This window comes from Pan paniscus, chromosome 9 (genome assembly GCF_029289425.2).
Source record: "Pan paniscus chromosome 9, NHGRI_mPanPan1-v2.0_pri, whole genome shotgun sequence".
Lineage (NCBI taxonomy): Eukaryota > Metazoa > Chordata > Mammalia > Primates > Hominidae > Pan > Pan paniscus.
In genome coordinates, this window is record NC_073258.2 from 9041353 (window position 1) to 9063868 (window position 22516).

At 52.1% G+C, this 22516-nt stretch overlaps 4 protein-coding genes across 6 annotated transcripts in view; 1 reads left to right on the plus strand and 3 right to left on the minus strand.

Annotated features, from left to right (window-relative positions):
* The first annotated feature begins 56 nt into the window (after positions 1-56).
* On the plus strand, positions 57-6707 carry ILK (integrin linked kinase). 2 transcript variants are annotated; one of them, XM_003819082.5, is made up of 12 exons: positions 57-190; positions 3875-4040; positions 4223-4318; positions 4523-4619; positions 4713-4796; positions 4900-4985; positions 5128-5237; positions 5341-5468; positions 5559-5680; positions 5771-5870; positions 5983-6113; positions 6297-6707. In XM_003819082.5, exons 1-12 carry the CDS (start codon positions 102-104, stop codon positions 6444-6446), a joined length of 1359 nt encoding a protein of 452 aa, XP_003819130.1. In that variant the 5' UTR covers positions 57-101; the 3' UTR covers positions 6447-6707. The 2 variants fall into 2 exon arrangements, with proteins under 2 accessions (XP_003819130.1, XP_054951144.1); XM_055095169.2 differs by lacking the exons at positions 4523-4619; positions 4900-4985 and having other exon boundaries at positions 62-190.
* On the minus strand, positions 6680-8052 carry TAF10 (TATA-box binding protein associated factor 10). The gene is made up of 5 exons (XM_034932049.4): positions 7793-8052; positions 7499-7653; positions 7223-7287; positions 7024-7138; positions 6680-6846 (listed from the first exon to the last, which is right to left on the minus strand). Exons 1-5 carry the CDS (start codon positions 8022-8024, stop codon positions 6757-6759), a joined length of 657 nt encoding a protein of 218 aa, XP_034787940.1. The 5' UTR covers positions 8025-8052; the 3' UTR covers positions 6680-6756.
* Positions 8053-8600: 548 nt separating this feature from the next.
* TPP1 (tripeptidyl peptidase 1) lies at positions 8601-15332 on the minus strand. Of its 2 annotated transcripts, none has more exons than XM_003819085.7 (13): positions 15235-15332; positions 15026-15097; positions 14606-14745; positions 13456-13606; positions 13131-13258; positions 12805-12983; positions 12491-12689; positions 12148-12336; positions 11838-11907; positions 11275-11395; positions 11004-11162; positions 10699-10824; positions 8601-10519 (listed from the first exon to the last, which is right to left on the minus strand). In XM_003819085.7, the coding sequence occupies exons 1-13, from the start codon at positions 15276-15278 to the stop codon at positions 10379-10381; spliced, it is 1719 nt and encodes a 572-aa protein (XP_003819133.1). In that variant the 5' UTR covers positions 15279-15332; the 3' UTR covers positions 8601-10378. The 2 variants fall into 2 exon arrangements, with proteins under 2 accessions (XP_003819133.1, XP_063464412.1); XM_063608342.1 differs by having other exon boundaries at positions 11838-11902; positions 12143-12336; positions 15235-15305.
* Positions 15333-17167: 1835 nt separating this feature from the next.
* Positions 17168-22516, minus strand: part of DCHS1 (dachsous cadherin-related 1) — a 34357-nt gene continuing 29008 nt past the window's right edge. The window contains exons 15-21 of the mRNA XM_034932050.3: positions 22377-22490; positions 21994-22205; positions 21745-21899; positions 21422-21552; positions 21023-21306; positions 20573-20711; positions 17168-20233 (exon numbers count right to left, since the gene is read on the minus strand). Coding sequence (XP_034787941.2) covers positions 17622-20233; positions 20573-20711; positions 21023-21306; positions 21422-21552; positions 21745-21899; positions 21994-22205; positions 22377-22490 — 3647 coding nt within the window. The 3' untranslated portion in view covers positions 17168-17621. The remainder of the gene's footprint in view (positions 20234-20572; positions 20712-21022; positions 21307-21421; positions 21553-21744; positions 21900-21993; positions 22206-22376; positions 22491-22516) is intronic.

Genomic DNA, 22516 nt, shown 5'->3' on the forward strand with positions numbered 1-22516 from the left:
CTCCTGTAGAGGATAAAGCTTGGGGTTCACCCTCCTTCCCTGGATCACTCCACAGTCCTCAGGCTTCCCCAATCCAGGGGACTCGGCGCCGGGACGCTGCTATGGACGACATTTTCACTCAGTGCCGGGAGGGCAACGCAGTCGCCGTTCGCCTGTGGCTGGACAACACGGAGAACGACCTCAACCAGGGGTGAGCCGAAACGGTTGGTGGATGAGAGGAAGGCTAGAGATCTGGCTACGTGGAGTGGAGTGCTCATGTCTGGTGGTGGCGGCTGCCTTTGCTAGCCAGTGTAATGAGTGCTAAGCATAGCCTGTGGCGGGCAGAGGGTTTTCACAGAGGACGCAGTTTGAGCTGAATCTTGACTGCAGAATAAGAGTTTCACAGGCAGAGGCTACAGAGAGCTTTCCAGCCTCAGTAGACTGCATGGCCAAAGGCTAGGGGGCAAGGCACAGAGCAGAGAGAACAGGAAATTGTCTGGAGTTCCATATGGCTGGAGGATAGATGATCTCTGTGAGTCGGAGCATTGGGTACAAGAGGAAAAGAACAGGACATAAGACTGTAGAGGTCTCCAAGGATCAGCCAGATCATGCAAGCATATTTAGGCTATATGAAGGTCTTTATTTTAAAAGCAAGGTTTTAAAGCTGTATAGTGACATAATGAGATTGTCCATTTTTCAGTATCATCTTGGATGCTTTGTGAAGAGCAGGTGGAAAGGAGGCAATTGCCTAGTTCATCGTAGAAGTAATGATGTCTTGGACTAGAATTAGGGTGAGTGAAAAAGAGAAGTGATCAAATTCCAGAAGTCTTTAGGACGAAGAATTGTGGAACTTGGTGTGGGGAGTGAGTAGGGGCAAGGATGAGGACCAGGGTTCTGGCTTGGGAACTTGGTTGTTTTTACTGAGATGGAGAAAACTGGAGGATGAGGCATTTTATTCTGGACATGTTAAAGTTAAGGTGACAATGCAGCAAGGTGGAAATGTTGAGTGTGTTGTTGGTTATGCAGATTTGCAATTCAGGGGAGGAATCTGACTTGGAGACACAGATTTGAGAGCTATCAGCATATAGATAGCATATATATATCATATATATAGATGATACTTGAAGACATGGTTGTGAAGGAGAATGTCTCAGGAGAGTGGAAGGCAAGAGGTCAGGGGACAGGAAGCCTGCACGACAGAAAAGGAGCAACTGGAAGTTGAAAAAGAAATAGGAAAATGTGTGAGTAAAGCTTACAGAAGAGAATGTTTTAATGAAGGGGAGGTGGTCAACAGCAGTACAGGCTACTGAGAGATCAAAGAACATTAATATTTTAAAGTAGCCATTGAATTTACAGTTGGGTTTTTTTTTTTTTAAGTTAAGGGGTACATGTGCAGGTTTGTTGGATGGGTAAACTCGTGTTATGGAGGTTTGTTGTGCAGATCATTTCATCACCCAGGTATTAAGCCATAGTACCCATTAGTTATTTTTCCTGATCCTCTCCCTCTTCCTATCCACCCCACTCTGGTAGGCCCCAGTGTCTGTTGTTCCCCTCAATGTGCAGTTAGGATGTATTTGACCATCTGTGAGTGTTGTTTCAGAATAATGGGTGAAGAAATCAGACTACATTGGGTTCCTTAATTTAAGGCACTATGATGAACACCTTCTGTGCTGGGTGCTAGAGTCCAGAATCTGACATAATCTCTGCTCTCAATACAGCAGATTTGTGGCAGATTGAAAAGTAGGCCGGGTGCGGTGGCTCATGCCTGTAATCCCAGCACTTTGGGAGGCCGAGGCTGGTGGATCACGAGGTCAGGAGTTCGAGACCAGCCTGACCAACATGGTGAAACCCTGTCTCTACTAAAAATACAAAAATTAGCCAGGCGTGGTGGCGTGCGCCTGTAATCCCAGCTACTCGGAGGCTGAGGCAGGAGAACTGCTTGAACCCGGGAAGCAGAGGCTGCAGTGAGCCAAGATCATGCCACTGCCCTCCAGCCTGGGCCACAGAGCAAGACTCTGTCTTAAAACAGAAAAAGAAAACAAAAGTTGAGAGGTGAGCAAATAGTGAAAGTGAATGTACACCAGTTCTACAAGGTTGGCTGAGATAGGAAGGCAAGAAGAGCAGTAGTGATGGTGACTCAGAGTGGCAAATTCAAATTCTTTATTTTTTAAAATTGGTGGAGTTTAGTTTTTAGGTTTGACAGGTCAGGATCACCTGTCATCTTAGTCTAGACTTCACTGGTTCCCATTAGGTTCTACACTATTTCTCTTTAATACTTTGCAAAGTCATTTGTTCCATTTTTCATATAATTCTCAAAGGGTACCCTGATAAAGACAGTAAGCACTGTTACTGTTTTGTTGGTGAGGAAATACAGGCTTAGGCAGTTGCCCAGTGGGCCTAACATCTAGGAAGACTCTAGCTGGGTCTAGGAAGACTCTAGGAAGATGCTGCCAGAAGGAAAAGGGGTGGAATTAATGAAACTGGAAGGTTGTGGTGCTGGTTTGAGGAGTAAAGTATGGGGGCCTAAGTTGGCTATATGCTGGATATGAAGAGGGGGTTAATTCCTTGCAGGTCTTCTTGAGATAGAAGTCCAGGCCCTGAGGTGGCAGGCAGCCTGAGAGTGAACAGAACCCTTGTGCCCATACTTTTGCCCCCCGAGTTTGGCCTGCCCTGGCGCCACAGGCAGTACTGGAAGCTGATAAGTCAGGGCACAAATTAAAGGTCTAGGAGGCAAGACCAACTGATAAACAGGGGGCGTAATGCTTCCTGGGGATAATCCCATCTCAAGGAAAAGCTTTTGGCTATTTCTGTGTTAGCAGATGCGAGCAAGTTGTGGAGGAAAATGATTAACTTAAAGGCCACACCCCCCAACCCCTTCAGCTGTACGGGCATCTGGATGGCCAGACCCCTGATCAGCTCCAGGCCTTGCCTAGAGTCGCACACAGGAAGTGACCACAACACTAAAGCATCCGGAGGCTGCTGGCCCAGACCACGGACCGCCCCCTGCTCCGCCCCTTGAATCTGCAGCCCCGAACTAGAGGGAATTTCCTTTTATGGCCCCAGGCTGTCAGGCAGGCCCAGCTCCAAACCAATTGTTTTGTTTTGTTTGTATACTTTACTTTATAAAATACATATTTCTTGGAAAAGAAAAAAATCAGGTATAGTTTTAATCCCGAAACAGCCATTCTCATTTTCTTCTGTTTTCTATGCACAGGATTGCTAAGTAGGGGAATCCTGCTTTGCATGGTGGTTTGTTATCTACCTCATCAGTAGTCAAAAGCATTTCTCCTTTTCAACATAAACCCTTCCAAAACATCATTTAAATTCCATTCCATTTTTAGATGTTAGTTTCAGTACCAGAGCCAAATAGTAAGTTTGTTCCCTCTTCTATAAGTTGTGGCCTGCCTTCTCCAAGACACCCTTCTCCCCCACTCACATGCACTGAACAGCTGCTGTCAATCCATTCCCTCAAGAAACTTAAAGGTCTAACAGACAAGACAGTCCATTAACAGATTTTTACAATCCAGTGCAACAAGTGCTGAAGTAGGGGGATATATAAGATGTGGTGGAAAACAGAAAGGACCAATAGATGTTGCAGAAGGGGTGCAAGAGAAACCAGGGGAAGAGCACTACCACCTAAGGAAATGAGATGTGGGATATGGTGAAGATAACACATTTTTTTATAGAGGTTGTTGAGATATCTAGGTGGTTGGTTTGGTTTGAAGCTCAGGGGAAGGTCTGAAATGGACAGCTTTGGGAGTCGCTGGCATGAATGAGAATCAAAGTCCTAGAGAGGTAAGCCTTCCCAGAGAGTATGTAATTATCAGTTTTTCAGGAATCAAAACCTTTGCCCCATCCCACCTCCAGCTCAATGACCATTGCCCCTTCCTCAAAGGGACGATCATGGCTTCTCCCCCTTGCACTGGGCCTGCCGAGAGGGCCGCTCTGCTGTGGTTGAGATGTTGATCATGCGGGGGGCACGGATCAATGTAATGAACCGTGGGGATGACACCCCCCTGCATCTGGCAGCCAGTCATGGACACCGTGATATTGTACAGAAGGTACGTACAAACTCCTTCGTCATCCACATCACATACATGCCATGAGGGTCAGTCACAGGCACTGTAACATACAGTAGAAAGTATGTGTACTCTTCCCCCTTTTCCCATGCCCTGACACCAGTATCTCATTTGGAACTGACTGTACTTTCTGCCTCTTCTTTTTGTCTGGCCATGGGGTCCAGCTATTGCAGTACAAGGCAGACATCAATGCAGTGAATGAACATGGGAATGTGCCCCTGCACTATGCCTGTTTTTGGGGCCAAGATCAAGTGGCAGAGGTGAGTACTCAGCCCTTAATTCCTGAGATGGGTAGGAAGTAAAGTCTGAGCCTGGGTGGGAGATTTTGGAACCCTCAACCCATTCTGTCAGTACTACTGTGTGACACTTACAGGATTAAGTTCTACATTTGTGCATTCATGGTTGGTTCAGTGACTGCCAGCGAGGTAGCAGTGGCTCTCATCATAATGGCCTTTTCATTCCAGGACCTGGTGGCAAATGGGGCCCTTGTCAGCATCTGTAACAAGTATGGAGAGATGCCTGTGGACAAAGCCAAGGCACCCCTGAGAGAGCTTCTCCGAGGTCCATCTCCCCATCCCCTAGCTTGTGTCCTCTCGTCCCTTACCACCTGTCTTCTCCCTCTGTACCACAGCTCAGGTTGTTTTTCTTCCCTAGAGCGGGCAGAGAAGATGGGCCAGAATCTCAACCGTATTCCATACAAGGACACATTCTGGAAGGGGACCACCCGCACTCGGCCCCGTGAGTCACCACTGTGGGAAGACGGGTTGTAAAAGGAAATAATCCTGGCCTCTTGGGGCTGGGTTAGGGTGAAGCTGGGTACCTGACCTGCCCACACTCTTAGGAAATGGAACCCTGAACAAACACTCTGGCATTGACTTCAAACAGCTTAACTTCCTGACGAAGCTCAACGAGAATCACTCCGGAGAGGTGACCCCTGCCCTTCTTGCCCTTCCCTCACTAAACCCCCATAAATTACTTGCTTTGTACCTGTTTTAAGTTTTTCCTCCAGTTAGTGGGCAAGGAAGTGGCAGCAACAGTTCAAGCCTCCTAACCCCTACCTGTCCTGCAGCTATGGAAGGGCCGCTGGCAGGGCAATGACATTGTCGTGAAGGTGCTGAAGGTTCGAGACTGGAGTACAAGGAAGAGCAGGGACTTCAATGAAGAGTGTCCCCGGCTCAGGTAGTGCAAGGCGTAACCTGGAAGCTGCTAGTTCCAAGGAACCCTGAATAGCACTGAAAGAGATCTTTTGTACTGGGTCTCAACCACTCCCTCCCTCTTCTAGGATTTTCTCGCATCCAAATGTGCTCCCAGTGCTAGGTGCCTGCCAGTCTCCACCTGCTCCTCATCCTACTCTCATCACACACTGGATGCCATATGGATCCCTCTACAATGTACTACATGAAGGCACCAGTGAGTAGGGATGTAGAATTTCCTTGGGGAGGAAATGGCAGAGAGGGTGCATGAGCCTCTCTGAACTATTTGACTCTTGCCTCCTCTCAGATTTCGTCGTGGACCAGAGCCAGGCTGTGAAGTTTGCTTTGGACATGGCAAGGGGCATGGCCTTCCTACACACACTAGAGCCCCTCATCCCACGACATGCACTCAATAGCCGTAGTGTAATGGTGAGGCCACAAGCTCACTCCTGGCCCAGGCCCCAAAAGCCCTTTGCCTATCTATGACTTACCTCCTTCTATCTGTTTTCTCTTCCTCAGATTGATGAGGACATGACTGCCCGAATTAGCATGGCTGATGTCAAGTTCTCTTTCCAATGTCCTGGTCGCATGTATGCACCTGCCTGGGTAGCCCCTGAAGGTGAGTGAAGTCATCATGTCGGGAGGTAAAAAAGGACCACCTCAGAAGTAGTGGAAGGGGGCAGAGACAGGCCAGGCCAGGGGGCCAGAACAGACAAGCCCTATCTCTCCAGCTCTGCAGAAGAAGCCTGAAGACACAAACAGACGCTCAGCAGACATGTGGAGTTTTGCAGTGCTTCTGTGGGAACTGGTGACACGGGAGGTACCCTTTGCTGACCTCTCCAATATGGAGATTGGAATGAAGGTGAGAGCACAACAGCATACATTTGTGTTGCGGGAGTGGTTGGTGATGGTGAAAATAACTGTAGTGGGCCTTGGCTCCTCACATATTTGTTCAGATATACAGTAATCCTGTCCCAAGGGCCAGTGGCTTCTCTCTACATGACAGACTCAAATTGTGAGGCTGCTTTTTTTCTTGTATTCGCAGGTGGCATTGGAAGGCCTTCGGCCTACCATCCCACCAGGTATTTCCCCTCATGTGTGTAAGCTCATGAAGATCTGCATGAATGAAGACCCTGCAAAGCGACCCAAATTTGACATGATTGTGCCTATCCTTGAGAAGATGCAGGACAAGTAGGACTGGAAGGTCCTTGCCTGAACTCCAGAGGTGTCGGGACATGGTTGGGGGAATGCACCTCCCCAAAGCAGCAGGCCTCTGGTTGCCTCCCCCGCCTCCAGTCATGGTACTACCCCAGCCATGGGGTCCATCCCCTTCCCCCATCCCTACCACTGTGGCCCCAAGAGGGGCGGGCTCAGAGCTTTGTCACTTGCCACATGGTGTCTCCCAACATGGGAGGGATCAGCCCCGCCTGTCACAATAAAGTTTATTATGAAAACAGGCTGGTGTGGGGACATGGGGACAGACAAGTACATTTAGGTTGGGTGGCTCAGGTGAAGTAGTGCGGCTTCTTCACATTGATGCCATACTCGCTGAGGGCAGGGGTCAAGTCCTCCATGGTTAGAGTGTACTTGCGGTCCTGAGGGAAGAGGGAAGAGCACCAACTGAGCACAGGAATCCCGGACTTCAATCCCAGATGGATGACCCTGAGTAAGTCTTACACCTCCCCTACGATTCAGTTTCCCCAAAGGGGTGGCAGGATAAGCCTCCACTGTTGTGGAAGGTAATTACTGATTCATTAAGCCTCCCCTCACACCTTGCTCTTGCTCCGGGAGCTGCCGGAGGCTGTGCCCTTCATTTTGCAGTGCTGTAGGGCATCATTGGCAATATCTGAGATGAATTTCTGGGCAGCTAAGGAGATGAGCCGAATTCTAGGGAGAAAAAACTTAGATGAGAAGGAGATGGACAACATACTGCACAAGCACCCAAAACTAACCTGCCCTGGGTTTACTCACATGCGTGGGTCTGAGGCCTCAAAGCCAGCACGGTTCAGGTAGTAACCAGTCACTGCATCTGGGATCTGAGAAATCAATTAAGAGAACTGTCAGCAGAGCGGGAGGAGGGTGAGGGAAATGGATAGGCCTGGTTATCAGGAAGCTCACAGTTTGGGTGAGCAGAGGGCAAACACAGAAGAGCGACTAGGGGAGCAAATGTAAGAGAACGCCGAAAAGCACGATGTGGCCGAAAGTTTTGACAGCAGGCTAGGTGGCCTTGTTCGGGCGGAAGCCCACCGTAGGCGTGTAATCTTCCAGCTGCATCAGGAAGTCCACCAAAGGCGTGCTGGACACCACGGGCTTCACGTCTCCGTTGGCCGCGCTCGGCAGTACGTAAACCCCGTTAGATATGGCCCCCTCCGGGGGCGCCGCGCCACCCGCCGACACCGGAGCTGGAGGAGAACCAGCAAAATGAGACACAGAGGTGGGAGGCGCAGGGCCCCAGCTAGGTCTGTCTATACCCTCTGCCCTCACCCGCCGCTGGACCCAGTCCAAGACGCTGCCCTCGCCCTCACCCGTCCCGGCCCTCACCCGCCCCACGCCGCTCAGCTGGCTCCCCGGCCCGCGCCGCCAAGGGTCCCGTGCCCCCAGCAGCTGCTCCAGCCCCAGGCCCCCCCGCTGTCCCCGCGGGGCTGGCCTTGTTCTCCGCGGCGGTGCTGGAGGGCAGCGCGGCGGGAGCCGAGACCGGGGGCGCCGGGCCCGGGGCCGAGGCGGCGGAGGCCGGCGCCGCCTCGGGGTCCGCGCCGGAGCCGCTGCAGCTCATCGGGCCGGTGGGAGAGGCGGCGAACAGAGCCGCTTCCGCTTCCGCTCGCGCCGCGCACACCCCGGGGTGACGTCACGCGCCCACGACCCGCCCCGCCTGCCTCTGTTAGTGCTCTCCAGCCCGCTCCCCGCCTCCTCCCGTAGTGCATCTGCGGGTTAGAGGAAATAGGCTGCAGGGCGGAGACCGAGCCTTGGCGAACTGCGCTGCCGTAGCCATTCCGCCCTAGCCTCTGCCGTGCTCCGCGGCGATTCCGTCCAGACCGGAACCAGCGTGCGTCCGGCTCTCCTCCGCCGCTCTGGGACATCTCATTCTGTCTGACGCTCAAGACCTGGCTTCGAGGTTTATGGCCCTACGTCCCTCGACTACGAGTTGCCTGCCTGTCTGCATCCTTTCAAGTTCCCTTATTCAGCCTTTTAAGGATTCATAGTGGATTTGGAAAGCCCCCTCTCTTCTCCACCAACTGCCCCGAGAGGTGGGGGCAGCAGTGGGGCGGCACACAGTGCTGCTGTAGGAGGAGGAGTTTCAGCCTGAGTCAACAACATATTGCAAAAATCACAACGAATGAGAGGCGTGAGGTTTTCAGTGTAGCAGACATTTAATTCTTATTTGCCAACTCCTGAGCTAGGACCTGGGAATACAAAGTTAAATAGGACACGATTCTAGTCCTCTAGGCACCAACGGTCTTGGAAAGGAAGGCAGACAAGTAAACTGGCCATTTCAATACTATGTGGTCGTTACAATGCTAGAGGTAGGCACAGGGGGGCGCAGTGCAAGGGAGGAAGGGCGTTAACATCTGCCACCTACTTCCAGGTGCCAAGCACTGTTATCAACATTATTCCACTTTATTCCCTGGTGATTATGAAAGGCAGGTATTGATATTCACACTTAACAGACGAGGAAACAGCCTCAGGGAGATAAGCTTACTTGACCCAGTCTCTCTCCTAGTCCATATCAGAACCAAGATTCAAACAGGTTTTGTTTAGAAAATCTAGGATTTTTCAGCCATACCAAAATAAAGTAGCCTCAGGGAATCAAAACATTCACGAAAGAAGGTGACTTCTGAACTGAGTCTTGCAAGAATTCTGGAAATTAACCTGGCAGTTGTATCAGGGGTGGTAAGGGGACGGAACAGCTTGAGCAAGAGTGAGAGTTCCTTGGGGTTTGGGGAGGGAGGAGGAAAAATGATTTTTTACTTAAGAACAAATAGCAAGGAAGGTTTGTGAGCTATGATTGGGGGGGGAGGGGAAAGCCTGAATTCTATCCAGTAATCCTTGAAGGGTTTTCATCCAAGTGGCCTGATGGGATTTGCATTTTACTCTGGAAGATGACTTGGGGATTGGCAGGAAGTAAGGACACTTTTTTTCAAGAGAATATAGCCCTAAACTAAGGTAGTAGCAGTGGGGATATAAGTGGATAAGTTCTAGATATACTTGGGAAATATAATTGGAAGGACTTGTGGACTGATAAAGATATATTTAAGATGTGCAGTCAGTAGGACTTGTTGATTGAGGACTTGTTGATTGAAGGTGGGATGAAAAAATGACACAGGTTTCTGGCTTGGTTGGAAAAAGCATAGCATCATTTACCAAGAAGAAACGAGATGGAATTGTTTGGGGTTGGGAAGGTGGACGATGAAATGTTGAGTATCACGCGTCTTACATTTGAGGTATCAATCATTATTGGATAGAAAGTCTTATTTAGTGAGATGGTAATGGTTGTAGATGTCAGTGATTTGTTCCAGGGGACAATGAGTAAACTGAGAAGAGCAAAAATCTACAAATGGAGCAATGAAGGTCAGCATTCCATGAAGAAGCAGAAGTTGATGAGAGAGGAAGACAAGAGTAGTCAGAGGAGTTAAGACCTGGAAGCTAAGTAAGGAGAGGGAGTGGGCAACTATGATGGAAAGGCCATAAAGCAAAGATTGAGAAGTATGCACTGCAGGCCATTGTTTCTGGATGTCAGGGTAGGAAAGAGTAAACGGTGACAGTAGAGGTCTCCTTGCAGTGAATTGGGGAATGAATATCAAGTGAAATAGTGCACAGAGTCTGTATACAACCCTTTGGAAAAGCCTGATTGAAAAGAGAAAGATGAGATGCGGAGGGAGAGGCATTCAAAAAATGCTAGTTACAGCATCTTATTGAGGAATCTAAGGCAGGACTAGGGAGACCTGAGTATGATGGAGCATGTTAGGGTTGGGAGTCAAGTCAAGCTCACAGCATTTCAGGGTTAGGGAGATAAGCTGTCTGCAGCAGTCAATAGTTGAGGGTTCAGCAGGGCTTCCAATAGGGCAGAATAAGGGACTGAACTGCCAGCTTCAGGGCAGGGGACAAGCCATCTCTCCTGATAGGAAAGGGTCAGGGGTTGAGTAGAGTCTTCAGCAAAGCTGGGAAGTTGGGTGTTCCCCAGCCTGTTACAGGATCCCAGCCAGGGCCAGAGCAGAAACCCTGGCCCTCTACCTCTTCATCCAGACAGGACTCATGGCAGCCACGGGTTACCTAGGGAGGAGGCTGGCATCAGATCTGGGCCTACTAGTACCAGTACTTAAAGAGTATATCTCCTCACCCTGTACTCACATTTCAGAGGCTATTCCACACCACCCTAACTGCCCCCAAGTCCCCCTTAGCACTCCCCATAGTTGTTTGAAAACGTCCACACCCTTCCCTTCCATACTTACATCAAAGAGTCCTGCCCCATGCTGCTGGTAGAGCCTTGGGTTGAGAAAGCCAAGAGGAGGGCGGCCACTAAGGATCCTGTGCTCATTGATCAAGGATAGGATCCCCCCAAACACTGGAGTAGAGGCCTACAAGAGTGAAGGTGCAAGTAGAGGTCAGGGGTTCTGAGTGATTGGACTTTTTGGAAGTGATGCTTTAAAGTATCAGACATCTCTAAGGAGTCAGGGGTTCTAGGTGCAAGGTATTCAAGGTGTTAGGGGGTAAGGGTAGTTCCTGAGTGAGAGTTTGGAGATGGGCTGATTCTCACCGAGGTTCCAGACACCCATGGAATGGGCACTCTGTTGCTGACCACCCAGTAGCCATCGGAAAGTGCAGCCACATCTGGGTAGGCACGGCCACTGGCATTGAAGTAACTGGATGGTGGCAGGTGGGGGCTAGAGCTCAGGAACTTGGTTACAGCTTCCTCCTGAAAGGCATTTTTGAGTGAGTATTGGCATGTGGCCTGCCCAGCAGTCAGCTGAACTGAGGATCCCCCATCCTCACTCTTACCCTGCATCCATCCACACAAACACATGTACCTGGTATGAAGGCCGTGGGAACACATTGCTGAAGCCACCACCACTGATATAGTCAACAATTTCATTTGTGATGAGGAAAGGTTCCTGGAAGGATGTGCCTCCCACTGTGGTGACATAGGGGCTGAGGGGAGAAGACAGCATTTGGATAGTAGGGGACCCAAGGGGACCTCCAAGATATGTGGGGAGGGGTGCGTATATCCCAGGTCTTGCTGGAGGAACTAGACTCTGTGGGGAAGCATGTATATGGGATTGACTAAGAGATTTTGAGCCTTCAAGGCATGGCCCGAGGTGACTGTGCACACTTTTCTCTACAGAACACCCACCAAATCTTCCACTAAAATGCCTGGGAACTGACGAAAAGGAACAATGGGAGCTGTATCCCACACAAGAGATTTGGGGCCTGGGACCTGCAGGAAGAAGAGACAGGAGTACAGCAGCCAGGGCAGGCAAAGCTTAAGGCTGAACCACAGGAGCACATGGTGGGGTCAAGACAAAGGTTCTACATCATGAGATCACAAGTGAAAGGTGGTGGTTATACCTGATTGGTAGGCTAGAGTACTTACCTGGAGGCAGGGAAGGTAGGGCGGAACTGGTGTCTTCCAGAGACAGACCAACACCCGGCCCCACTGTCACCTGAGAGAGACCAAGTGTAGCATTCATATTAATTGGTTAGGGCTTAGTATTTGGGTTCGGATGTCAGAGGGGAAATTTGTTACTGTAGGAGGTCAGAGTGTAGAGGTCAGGTCAGTGGTCCCTACTGGAAGGTCTGAGTTCAGATTATGAGTCAGAGACCAGGCTCAGGGATCACTGTGGAGTCAAAGCTCCCAGGTTGCAGAGGTGTAAGCATTGTCTAAGTTTAGGGTAGGAGGTCACCTGAGGCGAAGAGCAGGGTGAGACCCCGAGCGGCAGCCTTCATGAGCTCAGTGTTGACCCGCTGGATGTAGGCGCTGCTGAGGGAGTCCTCATCATCTCCATAGCTCACAGTATGCACATGTGGCAGGGCTGATTCATTACTGAGCAGCATGAGCCACTGCAGGAAGGGCTCCTGTCCCTCATGCCGGCCTGGATTTTTTTTTTTTTTTTTGAGGGATGGGCACAAAGATAGTCACTGGGGGTTGTCAGGATCTCTCTCCAGCTTATAGCATTCCCTTGAGGGAGCAGGGATCAACACCCATCTCCCACCCCCTTCCCCACTGTCCAGTCCTCTTGGTAGTACCAGGGCTACTGTAGACCCAGGTGGAGATGTTGGCACCAGCACTCATCAGGTACTGCACATCTAGACTGGCCTCAATCCCGGCCCGGCCCCGGCCCTGTTGTCCAACCACACGGGCTACTGATGCCTGATGTGCAAAGTTGCCACCGAAGAGGCGCATGAACTGAGCCAGGTCTGAGTCATGGAAATACTGCTCCAGGAACTATGGAGGGAGTCAGAGCAGAGATCGTGGGTCCGAGGGTGAGTCCCAGGGTGGTAAGGAATTGAGGACACTGTGGGGAGGCTATGAGGACCCTGGGGCTCTTTGCTTGGCTCACCTGGGCACAGGCTTGGCTGTTATTGCTGGTGCCAGAGCCCACGTCTTGTGAGGTCAAGTTGTATCGCTTACGGATCACAGAGGGGGTTACCCCCAGATGCAGGCCTACAGTCCCTGTCACCTGCGGCTCAGGACGTTGCCTCAGGGATGATGTTGGGGGAAAACGGTGCAGTCCCCCCACTGTAGGGAGAAGTCAGGCTTGAGGAGATCTTATAGACTGTAATGCCCCCCTTACAACTCACCCCACCCCCAGTCCCCAATGGCATCTAAACTTCCTCAGCCCCTGGATCTGTGTGCCCCAACCCCCATTCACCCCATAGGTGTTACCAAAGTCCACATGGGGGGCCAAGGCCTGTGGAAGCTGGTAGGGATGTGGGGACCTTACAACATGGGTCTCCGTAGGTCCTCCCACATAGTGATGAAACTCAGCCCCAGGGAGCAGCAGCTCTGCTTGTCTGGAGGTCAGAGAACAGAGGTCAGAAAGCTCAAAACGGAACAGAAGAAGCTACCTCTGAGCATCCCTGGGCAGTCAGTCACTGTCTCCCCATGCATTAGCTCCCACCCACAAGCCCCAGCAAGCTCTCAACTCCCTCCCATCCATCTCACTGATGGGATGACTGGTGCCCTCCATGGAGCAATCATTTCCTCTCACCGGATGCTCAGCCAGCAAGTCAGAAAGTCCTGTGTGATCACAGAATGGCACTTCCGGGCTCCGGCTGCCAAGAGCCATTTTTGCACCGTGCGGAGGGTCAGTGGGGATGGCCTCACCAGATCAGCCACATTCTCTAGGGTCAGGTATTTTCCTGCAGGGATTCAGAAGAGGCACTTGCCCTCATTCATTGCTTTCCCAAACTCCCCCTTTTGGACCTCAACTATGAGACATCAGGACTTCCCAAAGCCTGGAACAGGGTAAAGGAGGGCTATGTGTGCAGGTGTAGGGTGTACTTGGGAAGCAGAGGAAGAAAAGGCTGGAGAGACTTGAAATGCCATGGCCAATAATATGGATTTACCCTAAAGGCCAGTAAGTTGCAAATGTCGCACCACAGCATGTAGTGCCATGATCATGAAAATGAATGAGGTTAATACATATAAATTTTCCATTTTAATTTTAAGCTTATGTCCAGTAAATGTTTTCAAATCTTTCGGCACCAGTTATTCAGTTTAGCTCAAATTTGCATACTTGTTGATTTTAAGCTTAACACGATGGTGAGTCACTGTTTCCTGCCATGCACACTAGTGTCACACTGCCCCGTCCCCAGCCTCTGCAGTTCACAAGCACACACTCCCCCTGCTGTGAAGGGCTTTAACCAGGAGAAGGAACCAATCCATTTTGACTGTTGGAGAGACTGTTTTGAAGCAGAGTGGGGGAGTACAGTGAGGGGTGGGGTGGAGGGAGGAGACTGCAGATCAGCTGGGGAGCTGGGCAGTAGTCCAGGAGTGGGAATAAATAACTGAGTTGGTAGTAACAAAAGACAGCAAGAAGTAGATTAATCCAAAGGCTCTTTGGGAGTTAGAACTGGCAGCCTTAGTATGTGAACAAAAGAGGAAATTAGAATGGATTTGAGGGTAGGGGAAGGAACGTAAGTTGTACTAGATGCCTGGTAGCTAGTAAGTAGCAGAGTCAGAATTTGAGTTCATATTTGATCATAAAGCCTGTATACTGAACCACATCCCCTTTTAGGTTTCTAGCCTGAGGAACACAAGTGTCTTGGCAGGCCCTGACATGATCACCATCCCATGCCCAACCCAGCCCTGTGTCCCTCCACTGCATCCCACATCCTGTCCTCAGTCCCAAAAGGCACCGTATTGAGGAGAGCTGGGATCCGACACAGCCTGCACCAGCTCCGAGAGTCTTTCCACATTCTGCTGTCTCAGGGCAAAGGTGAGACTCAGCTCTTCCTCAGGGTCCGCACGGCCCAGGGACACCCAGCCTGGGGGCAGCCTGTAGGGTCAGGGGTCAGGGACATGGCTTTGGTTAGGGTGGAGATGGAAAATATTGGTCACGGAAGGTTCCAGATTAGGAGCTGAGACCTTGGGTAGGATCCTAGGAGCAGATACAGATCACATGAGGTGAATGATAGGGGACTGAGGCTAGGAACATAGAGATGAAGCTATGGAGTGCGTACTAGGAGCTGGCACGGAGGTGAGAGAAGCTAGGACCAGGACAGTGGGAGGCAGAACAGGGTATGGGGAAGGGGGCAGTCTGTGCTAAGTCAACTCACGTCCTCCGCTGGTCGGGCTCCGGGCTGTAGCTGCATTTGCCAGAGAGGATGAGGGCAAAGAGCCCTAGGAGGCTGTAGGGGCAGCAGGTGGGTTTCAGTGGGAGCTACGTTGTCCTTGTGTTCCCACCCTCCCAATGTGTGCTCCCACCGTCCCAATGTGTGCTCCCTCCAACGTGATCCCTTTCTCCCGAGCCCTCTCGATTTCTCACCAGGCTTGGAGTCCCATTCTGCCCTTCCGCAGATCTGCTGTCATGTGACGGATCACATGAGCTCTATATTCCACCACCACTACCCCTCTGCCTAGTAACTAGTGACGGTACTGGCTCCTCCCTTGCATGGGTGGTCCCGAATGCTAGGCAAGGGTGGGGCCGCCACTCGGATTCTCCCCTCTGGCCAGTCAAGCACTGAGTAAGCCCAGGGCTCCCCACCTGCGTCCTGAACCTGGTCCCCTGGGAATCACCACAAGTGAGTAGGCTGTAGAGACCCACAGACTGGGGTTCTTCCTAGCTGTATGACATCAGCAAAATAACCTCTCAGAGCCTAGGTTTCTGCATTTACAATATGGAGACATATAAAAGTGATCTGCCTCGAAAGATTGCAGTGAAAAAATTTTTTTCCTCTTTTATCCTTTATGTCCCCATATTATCAATTTTGTGTTCATTTTAGGACTACATTTATGAACAGAGTAAAGCTTTTGCAAGACCAGGATCCTTTTATTCAAATGTTTCCAGTTTTAAGTAGCTTCCCAGGAGATCTACAATCAGCTGGGGTCCTGTTTATTATGGGTTCCCAAGGTTTTCAAGGAAATCAACTTTGTTCTAAGGGCCATGGAGGAATCTTGCATCTTGTTTAGTGGGCTCAGGTGGATAAAATGAAACGGACCTTTGCTTCTTCTAATGGTAACTCAAAGCCCACAAGGAGGTCTGAGTTTACTACTTCAAACTGGGGTCATTACAAGAGGATTTTCAATGAGAGTTAAAACCCTGAGGATTCAATTCCCTTCCAGTCTTCCTTTTTTTCCCCCAAAAATCCATATGGAAGATGATGTCAGCAGTGTCATTTTAACTTCCAAAACCATTAATCCAATACTCATGTGAAATCCCTTGTTCTGACCTCAATACTTTTTAGATAGATCCCTCTACTCCTGCTGTTGTCCTACAGGCCACTGACATCCATTAACCTATAGATTATATTCCCACACTGAAGATTATGGCACTTCGCCTTTCTGTCCATCCCAACTCCTGCGATCATTTGACCTAGATGATCAAGATATCTAGGTAAAAGACCCATTCAACACCCTAACCTTCCATTTCTTCATCTCATTAAACCCAATGAGCATTACCTTCACTTCACTTAAGCAAACCAGTCCCATGGCTACGTTGGGCTTGCTATCTCTCAAAACTGCTCTACCTTTGAAATTATAATTATAGAATGCTTTCTTAGACTATAACCTTCTGTTTTTTCAAGCCATTGTTTTTCCTCACTCCTATTAATCTGACTTCCTTCTGTCCATTGATCCCTCCAGTTTCCCACTAAGCGTGGATCCTAGAGCTGTATTTACTAGCATCGTGCTCAGAAACATTTATCTTTGACCACAACTTTTTTTTTTTTTCTAATTTCCTCAATCTCATGAACTTCTCAAACACTGGCCAATCGCCTTTCCCTCACAGCCTGGCTCCCCAAAGAACAGTCAACACCAGTGGTTCCCAAATCCCTTTGTATGACTGTGAAAATTTACACTGAGATTAAGCAAGGCAGCCACCTGCAGAGAGCCTGACATGACAAAGGCTCAACAAATTGAGCTCTTATTACAATGTGGATTTTTAGTGGCCCCAAGAAGAACAAATAAACCACTTGATTGCTCTTGTACCCACCCCAACTTATTTTAAGAACTTCGGGCCCAGAGCTGGTCATCCCCAAGATGCCCTCTCCCACCCAACTGATCCCTCTCAAGGCCCTGCTGGCCTCTTTGCCCATATTAGCAGGAAAAGAATAGCTGCAGAGAGATGTGATCATCAGCCTCAGGCTAGGCTCCTGAGCTCCCAGTGCCATCCCCACCCCACCACCCCTCTGTGCCTCCTGAGGTATCCACAATACTCTGCCAGGTGTCTTCCAGTCATCCCTATAGAACAAAGCTGGAGACTGGATACAAATTGCAGTTTATTAAGGCTCCAGAGTGAGAATTGGCACTTGGTTCTGGGCAGGGGCAGGGGCAGGGGTGTCAGTGGAACCCAAAGGAGCTGGGTCCAAACATGTTGGAGGGACCTCCTCCATCCCCCTACCCCCAATAAATAAAGTCTCAGCTCCATCTCAGGGTGCTGGTGCAGGGCAGGGATCCCTCACTGAGGAGAACCCAGGGCTGCTACCTCCTTCATATTTCTCCCCACATTGGACCTGGTCACAGGTCAGTGACCAACAGGGCTTCTGTGGTCCTAGTACTCTGAGGGGGCTGGGGAGTTCAGGGTGGAGAGCTGGGGCCTGGTGGTGGCCTCCCCGTAGCCAGTCATAGTCCGAGGCTGCCCAGGGCAGGCTCAGAGTGGGGCCTGCATTGGGGACACTGTGCGCATCCCAGGTCGGGGCCCAGCCTGGGCCACAGCTAGATGTGCAGCTCCGTGTCATCAGGTGGCTCCAGGCCAGACTCTGCGCTGAGTGCTGAGGCTGAGGGACCCTGGGCCACCCCAAATGGTGAGACAACGGGTGAGCGAGCAGCCAGAGGAGACAGAGAGGGTGAGAAGCTGGGGGACATGGCAGCTGAGGACAGGGAGCCTTCATGGCTGATGGGGGAGCGGTGAGAAGCTGGTGGGAAGATGGCCCGGGCTGCAGCTGTGTTTGCTGGCTTGGGGGGCACAGACTTGGCTCCTGGGTGGGCCACGGCAGTGATGAGGGGTGGTGGGTCGATACGGGGAGCTGGGGGACATGGCCGAGCTTCATCCTTGAGCCGAGCGATCTCTGTGAAGACACTGGCCAGTGGTTGGAACTGAGGGCACCAGCTCAGCAGGTAGTCCCAGTTATAGCTGCCACGGAGCTCCTCCTCACCGGCCACAATGGCTGTCAGCGCACCTGCCACACATGGCTTGCCATCTGCTGGGAAGCCATAGTCCCCAGTGGGTGCAGGGCTCAGGCCACAGCCCCCCAGGAAGGCTGTGGCAGTGGCTGGGGGCCCCTCCTCTCTGTAGAGAGTGGCTCCTGCACCTGGCAGCAGCAGCCCTCCCTTTCGGCCCTTATACCAGGTGTCAGGGGCAGGTGGTTCGCAGGATGTGTCACTCAGACCATCTGCATCCTGCTGGATGCCTGAGTCAGGGCCACGGGCAGCCAGAGAGGAGGCCACACTGGCCACACGGGGGAACTCATTGATCATGCGGATCTCATCATCCTCTGCAGCCTCTGCTGATCCTCGGCCACTTGAATGTGAAGGGTCCAAGGAGCCACCACGGGGGTAGGGTCCTCCAGCTCCTGGCCCACCATAGCTGGGAAGAGTCTGGTGATAGAGGTGCTCAGAGGGTGGTGGACTAGGTGGCTCCCGGCCCAGTTTCTGCAGTGAGTCACTGGCTAGGGGTGCTGCCTGTGACATTGGGCCAGGGGCTGCCTCAGCCTTGCGGCTACGGGCCCGAACAAGTCCTAGGACCAGGGCTGCCAGTGCAAGCACCACCACAACTCCCAAGGAGGCTGCCACGGCCCCTACTAATAGCAGGTTGAGGTCAGGTGCCAGGCCCAGTGCGGTGTGGGTGATATCCACGGTCACAGGCACTGTGGCACTCCGGGAACCAGGCAGAGGCCCCCGTGCTATCACCTCCAGCCTCAGCTCCCGTGGTGCTTCCCGCCGGGTCCGGCCCCCACCCCCAGAGGTGGCTGTTCCACTGCCTGGTGCCCGACTGTCCACCCGCAGGTACAGGGCTCCTGTAGTCTGGTTAATACCAAAATAGGGGGAAGAGGTGGCAAGGGAATACAGAACCAGGCCATCGGCACCCCCATCCTCATCTGTGGCCTGCACGTGACCCAAGCTGTGGCCACGCCGGGCACCTTCGGGCACTTGGAAGTGGAAAGCTGGTGCCAGAAATACAGGGTCATACTCATCCTCTCCAGTCACTAGCACCGACACAGTGACAGAGGCTGAGAGATTCCCAGCATCAGCAGCACCCACCAGCAGCTGGAAGCTTTCTGTGTGCTCATAGTCAAAGGGCACTCGTGCACGCAACTCCCCTGTTGAGCTGTTCAGTGCAAATGCCTCACGGCCCTCAGGTCCTGGCCCAGCCTCCAAAAGGCTGTAACGGAGCCTCCCAAAAGCCCCAGCATCCCCGTCGATTGCATGCAGAGTGGTCACGAGAGTGCCTGGAGGCTGATTCTCGGCCAGGCTGGTGCTGAGTAAGTTCAGTGGGAAGGCTGGGCCATGATCATTCACATCCTGGACCTCAATTGTCACTGGTGCCAAAGCAAAGTGTGCACCAGCAGGGTCAGCAGCCTGTACTACAAGCTGATGTCGAGCCTGGGTCTCACAGTCCAGGGCATGGGCCAGTCGCAAGGTGCCTGAGCTCTCATCCAGCTCAAAGAGCCCTGATGGGTCGCCTGAGCTGACAGTGAAACGCACGAGGCCATGAGGGCCAGGGTCAGCGTCAGAGGCCTCTACATGCAGCAGCTCAGCTCCAACAGGTGTGTCCTCAGGTACTGCCACACGGTAGGATGCTCGGGTAAAGACAGGTGGGTTGTCATTGACATCTAGTACAGTGACAGTGACTGGCACGACTGAGCTTTGGGGTGGCTGCCCACGGTCAGCTGCAGCCACTGTTAGATTGTACTGTGTCAGGCTTTCAAAGTCTAGAGGTTCAAGCAACACCAGGCAGCCCAGTGCCCGGGGGCCTGGTCCAGCACTCTCCCCAGCCTCAGCCAGCCTGGGTTCCAGCTGGAAGACTCGGCCCCAGTTGCCACTGATGATGCTGTAGTCCACAGCGGCATGGCTGCGGCTTCCATCAGCATCTGTAGCCTCCAGGGTGAGCAGAGTGGAGCCAGGGGGCAGGTCTTCAGTCACAGCCACACGGTAGTGTGACAATGTGAAGCTCGGGGCGTGGTCGTTCTGGTCCTGCAGCTGCACGTGCACTGTGGCTCGTGCTGCCCGGCCTGGAGCTCCGTGGTCTCGTGCTTCCAGCACCACATCCACTGCTCCTGACCCGTCATGGCCCAAGGCCACTGTTCCCACTATTGTGAACAGGGTCCCTGAGATGAGAACGGAAGGGAAAGAAATATATTCAGCAAAGGCTGTGAGTGAACAGAAGAGTGACCCTTCAGGATCTAGGAAATGGTTTTGGAAGTCAGACTCAGGGAATGGCCTATCTGCTGGGAGACAAGGGGATGGCCTCAAGGATTCACAGCTTAGGGAACAGCTTCTAGACATGCAGTCAACAAGGGGCTTATAATGAAGACAGAGGGGAGGAAATGTCCTCCCTAGGCCAGAGATCCAGGAGTTAAAGAGTTTGAGTAACAAATTCAAGGAATGAGGTCAGATTACAGCCCAACACAGTCAAAGGCAAGGGGCAGATCCTGGGAAAGACGCACCATTGTTGGGGTCAACACTGAAGCCATCGGCAGGGGAAGCCAGGTGGTAGGAAATGTGACCGTTGGCACCTGAGTCCCGATCAGTGGCAGAGACGGAGAGAATGGCACTGCCTGGGGGTGTGTGCTCAAGCAGCATTACCTGAAGTGTGAGGAAAAGTGCTTATTGCCAGGCTTCCCATTTGCCCTGCTGTCCATGCAGCCTGTTCTGGAGCTTGGTTCCTTGTGCCCTGCTTGGCATCTATTCCAACTTGGAGCCCCTACTCCTAAGTATTCGAATGGGAAATGCCCACCTTCTCCCCTTTCTGGGTACAGGATGCAAAACCAGGATGTAGTTCACAGGACTTGGGACCTTCCCATTCCCAGCCCACCTCAGCAGCTGCTAGCTCTGATACTTCCCTCCAACAGGAACAACCCAGGCCCAGGTGTAGGTGGATCCATGGGTGTCAGTACCTGGTAGAGGCTCTGGGAGAAGGCAGGTGCATTGTCATTGACATCCTCCACAAGCACTGTGAGGTTGGCACGGCCCTCATGAGGCCCATCATGTGCCAGCAGCTGCAGCTGGTAGCGGTCACACTGCTCAAAGTCCAGGGGCCCCGTGAGGGAGACACGGCCTCCATAGCGGCCAACACTGAAGGGATCCTGGGGCCCAGATGGGCTTAGCACATACCACAGCACGGGTCCTGAGTCCACATCATTCCCTGTTACCTGTGCAATCTCTGAGCCCAATAACGCATCTGAAATACATGAGACTAGTGTGTTTGGCAATGGACACAGCCCCACCTTGAGCTGCAGGGTGGAGAAAAATGTCTCTCTGCCACCCTTTATGCCACCCACTTTACCCAGCCTCACCTTCTGACACTCGGAGCTCCCAGGGTTGGGGGATGGTGGGGCGATTGTCATTGGTGTCGATGACCATCACCGTCAAGGTAGCTGAGCCCACCAGGGCTGGACTCCCTCTGTCTGTGGCCATCAGTACCAACCTGGACACAAAGCACAATCATCGGGTGGGACATGGCAATAAGGGGGAACTCAGGGCAGGGCCAGGAGGACTCAGGACAGAGCTTAGGGCTGGGGAATTCAGGATGTGGCCAAGGGACCAGATGAGTTCAAGGCAGGGCTTGAAACTGGACAGGCCCAAGATGAGGTCTTGGGTCCACAGGGCCAGGCCTCACCGTGTTTCAGCCCAGATCTCACGGTCCAGGATGGCTGTGGTAGTGATAGTGCCTGTGGTTGGGTCTACGTGGAACAATCCACGTGCCGGCTGGGATGCAGCCAGACTGTAGGAAATCTGTCCTCCAGAGCCTTGATCCAGGTCATCCGCCTCCACCTGGTGAGGGTAGGAGGCTGCTGGGACTGGTCTGGCCACAGACAAGTCTGACTAGCCCTGCTCCCCCGCCCAATCTTTCCATCACACCCCACACCTGCAGCAGGGGCCCCTCCAAGGGCCGGGACTCAGGAAGGAAGGCCACATAATGGGGCCGCAGGAAACGGGGAGCATTGTCGTTGGCATCTTGCAGGGTCAGGGTCAGCACAGTGAAGGCAAAGGCTCCTCCACTCTCTGCCTGCAGCACCAGTCGCAGCCGTGGACTCACCTCGAAGTCTAGCCCCTCTGCTGAGCGAACTGTGATGGCACCTGGGGGAGACAGAATGCATCAGTGATAGCCCCCTTTGCTTGCCCTGGAGCCTCCTTCTCTAAGACCCCTTACTCAAGGACAGCCCTTCACCCATCAAAGGCTCCTCTGATGCAAAGAACCTGCTTCCCCAGTAGCCTGTCCTGCACAGAGCCCCTGCTCCTATTTCTTACCTGTACTAGGCTGGATGGAGAATGTCCCTTTCTCATTCCCACTGAGAATGCTGTAGGTGATGGGTCCATTTGTGCCTCCTGCATGGACGGCCCTGGGGGAGACAATAGGAGTCCCTGCAGAAAGAACGGTATTGTTGGAC

What these genes read in the sequence shown, in the direction of transcription:
- TAF10 (XM_034932049.4), bottom strand. Translation starts at nt 8,024, where the DNA reads ATGAGCTGCAGCGGCTCCGGCGCGGACCCCGAGGCGGCGCCGGCCTCC. An exon ending in TGGAAGATTACACGCCTACG is followed by an intron (nt 7,288 to 7,498) that starts GTGGGCTTCCGC and finishes TTGATTTCTCAG; the next exon opens with ATCCCAGATGCAGTGACTGG. An exon ending in GCTCCCGGAGCAAGAGCAAG is followed by an intron (nt 6,847 to 7,023) that starts GTGTGAGGGGAG and finishes CTCTTCCCTCAG; the next exon opens with GACCGCAAGTACACTCTAAC.
- ILK (XM_003819082.5), top strand. Translation starts at nt 102, where the DNA reads ATGGACGACATTTTCACTCAGTGCCGGGAGGGCAACGCAGTCGCCGTT. An exon ending in ACCGTGATATTGTACAGAAG is followed by an intron (nt 4,041 to 4,222) that starts GTACGTACAAAC and finishes CATGGGGTCCAG; the next exon opens with CTATTGCAGTACAAGGCAGA. An exon ending in GCCAAGATCAAGTGGCAGAG is followed by an intron (nt 4,319 to 4,522) that starts GTGAGTACTCAG and finishes TTTTCATTCCAG; the next exon opens with GACCTGGTGGCAAATGGGGC.
- TPP1 (XM_003819085.7), bottom strand. Translation starts at nt 15,278, where the DNA reads ATGACAGCAGATCTGCGGAAGGGCAGAATGGGACTCCAAGCCTG. An exon ending in GGCCCCCCATGTGGACTTTG is followed by an intron (nt 12,984 to 13,130) that starts GTAACACCTATG and finishes TTCTCCCTACAG; the next exon opens with TGGGGGGACTGCACCGTTTT. An exon ending in CATGGGTGTCTGGAACCTCG is followed by an intron (nt 10,825 to 11,003) that starts GTGAGAATCAGC and finishes TCACTCTTGTAG; the next exon opens with GCCTCTACTCCAGTGTTTGG.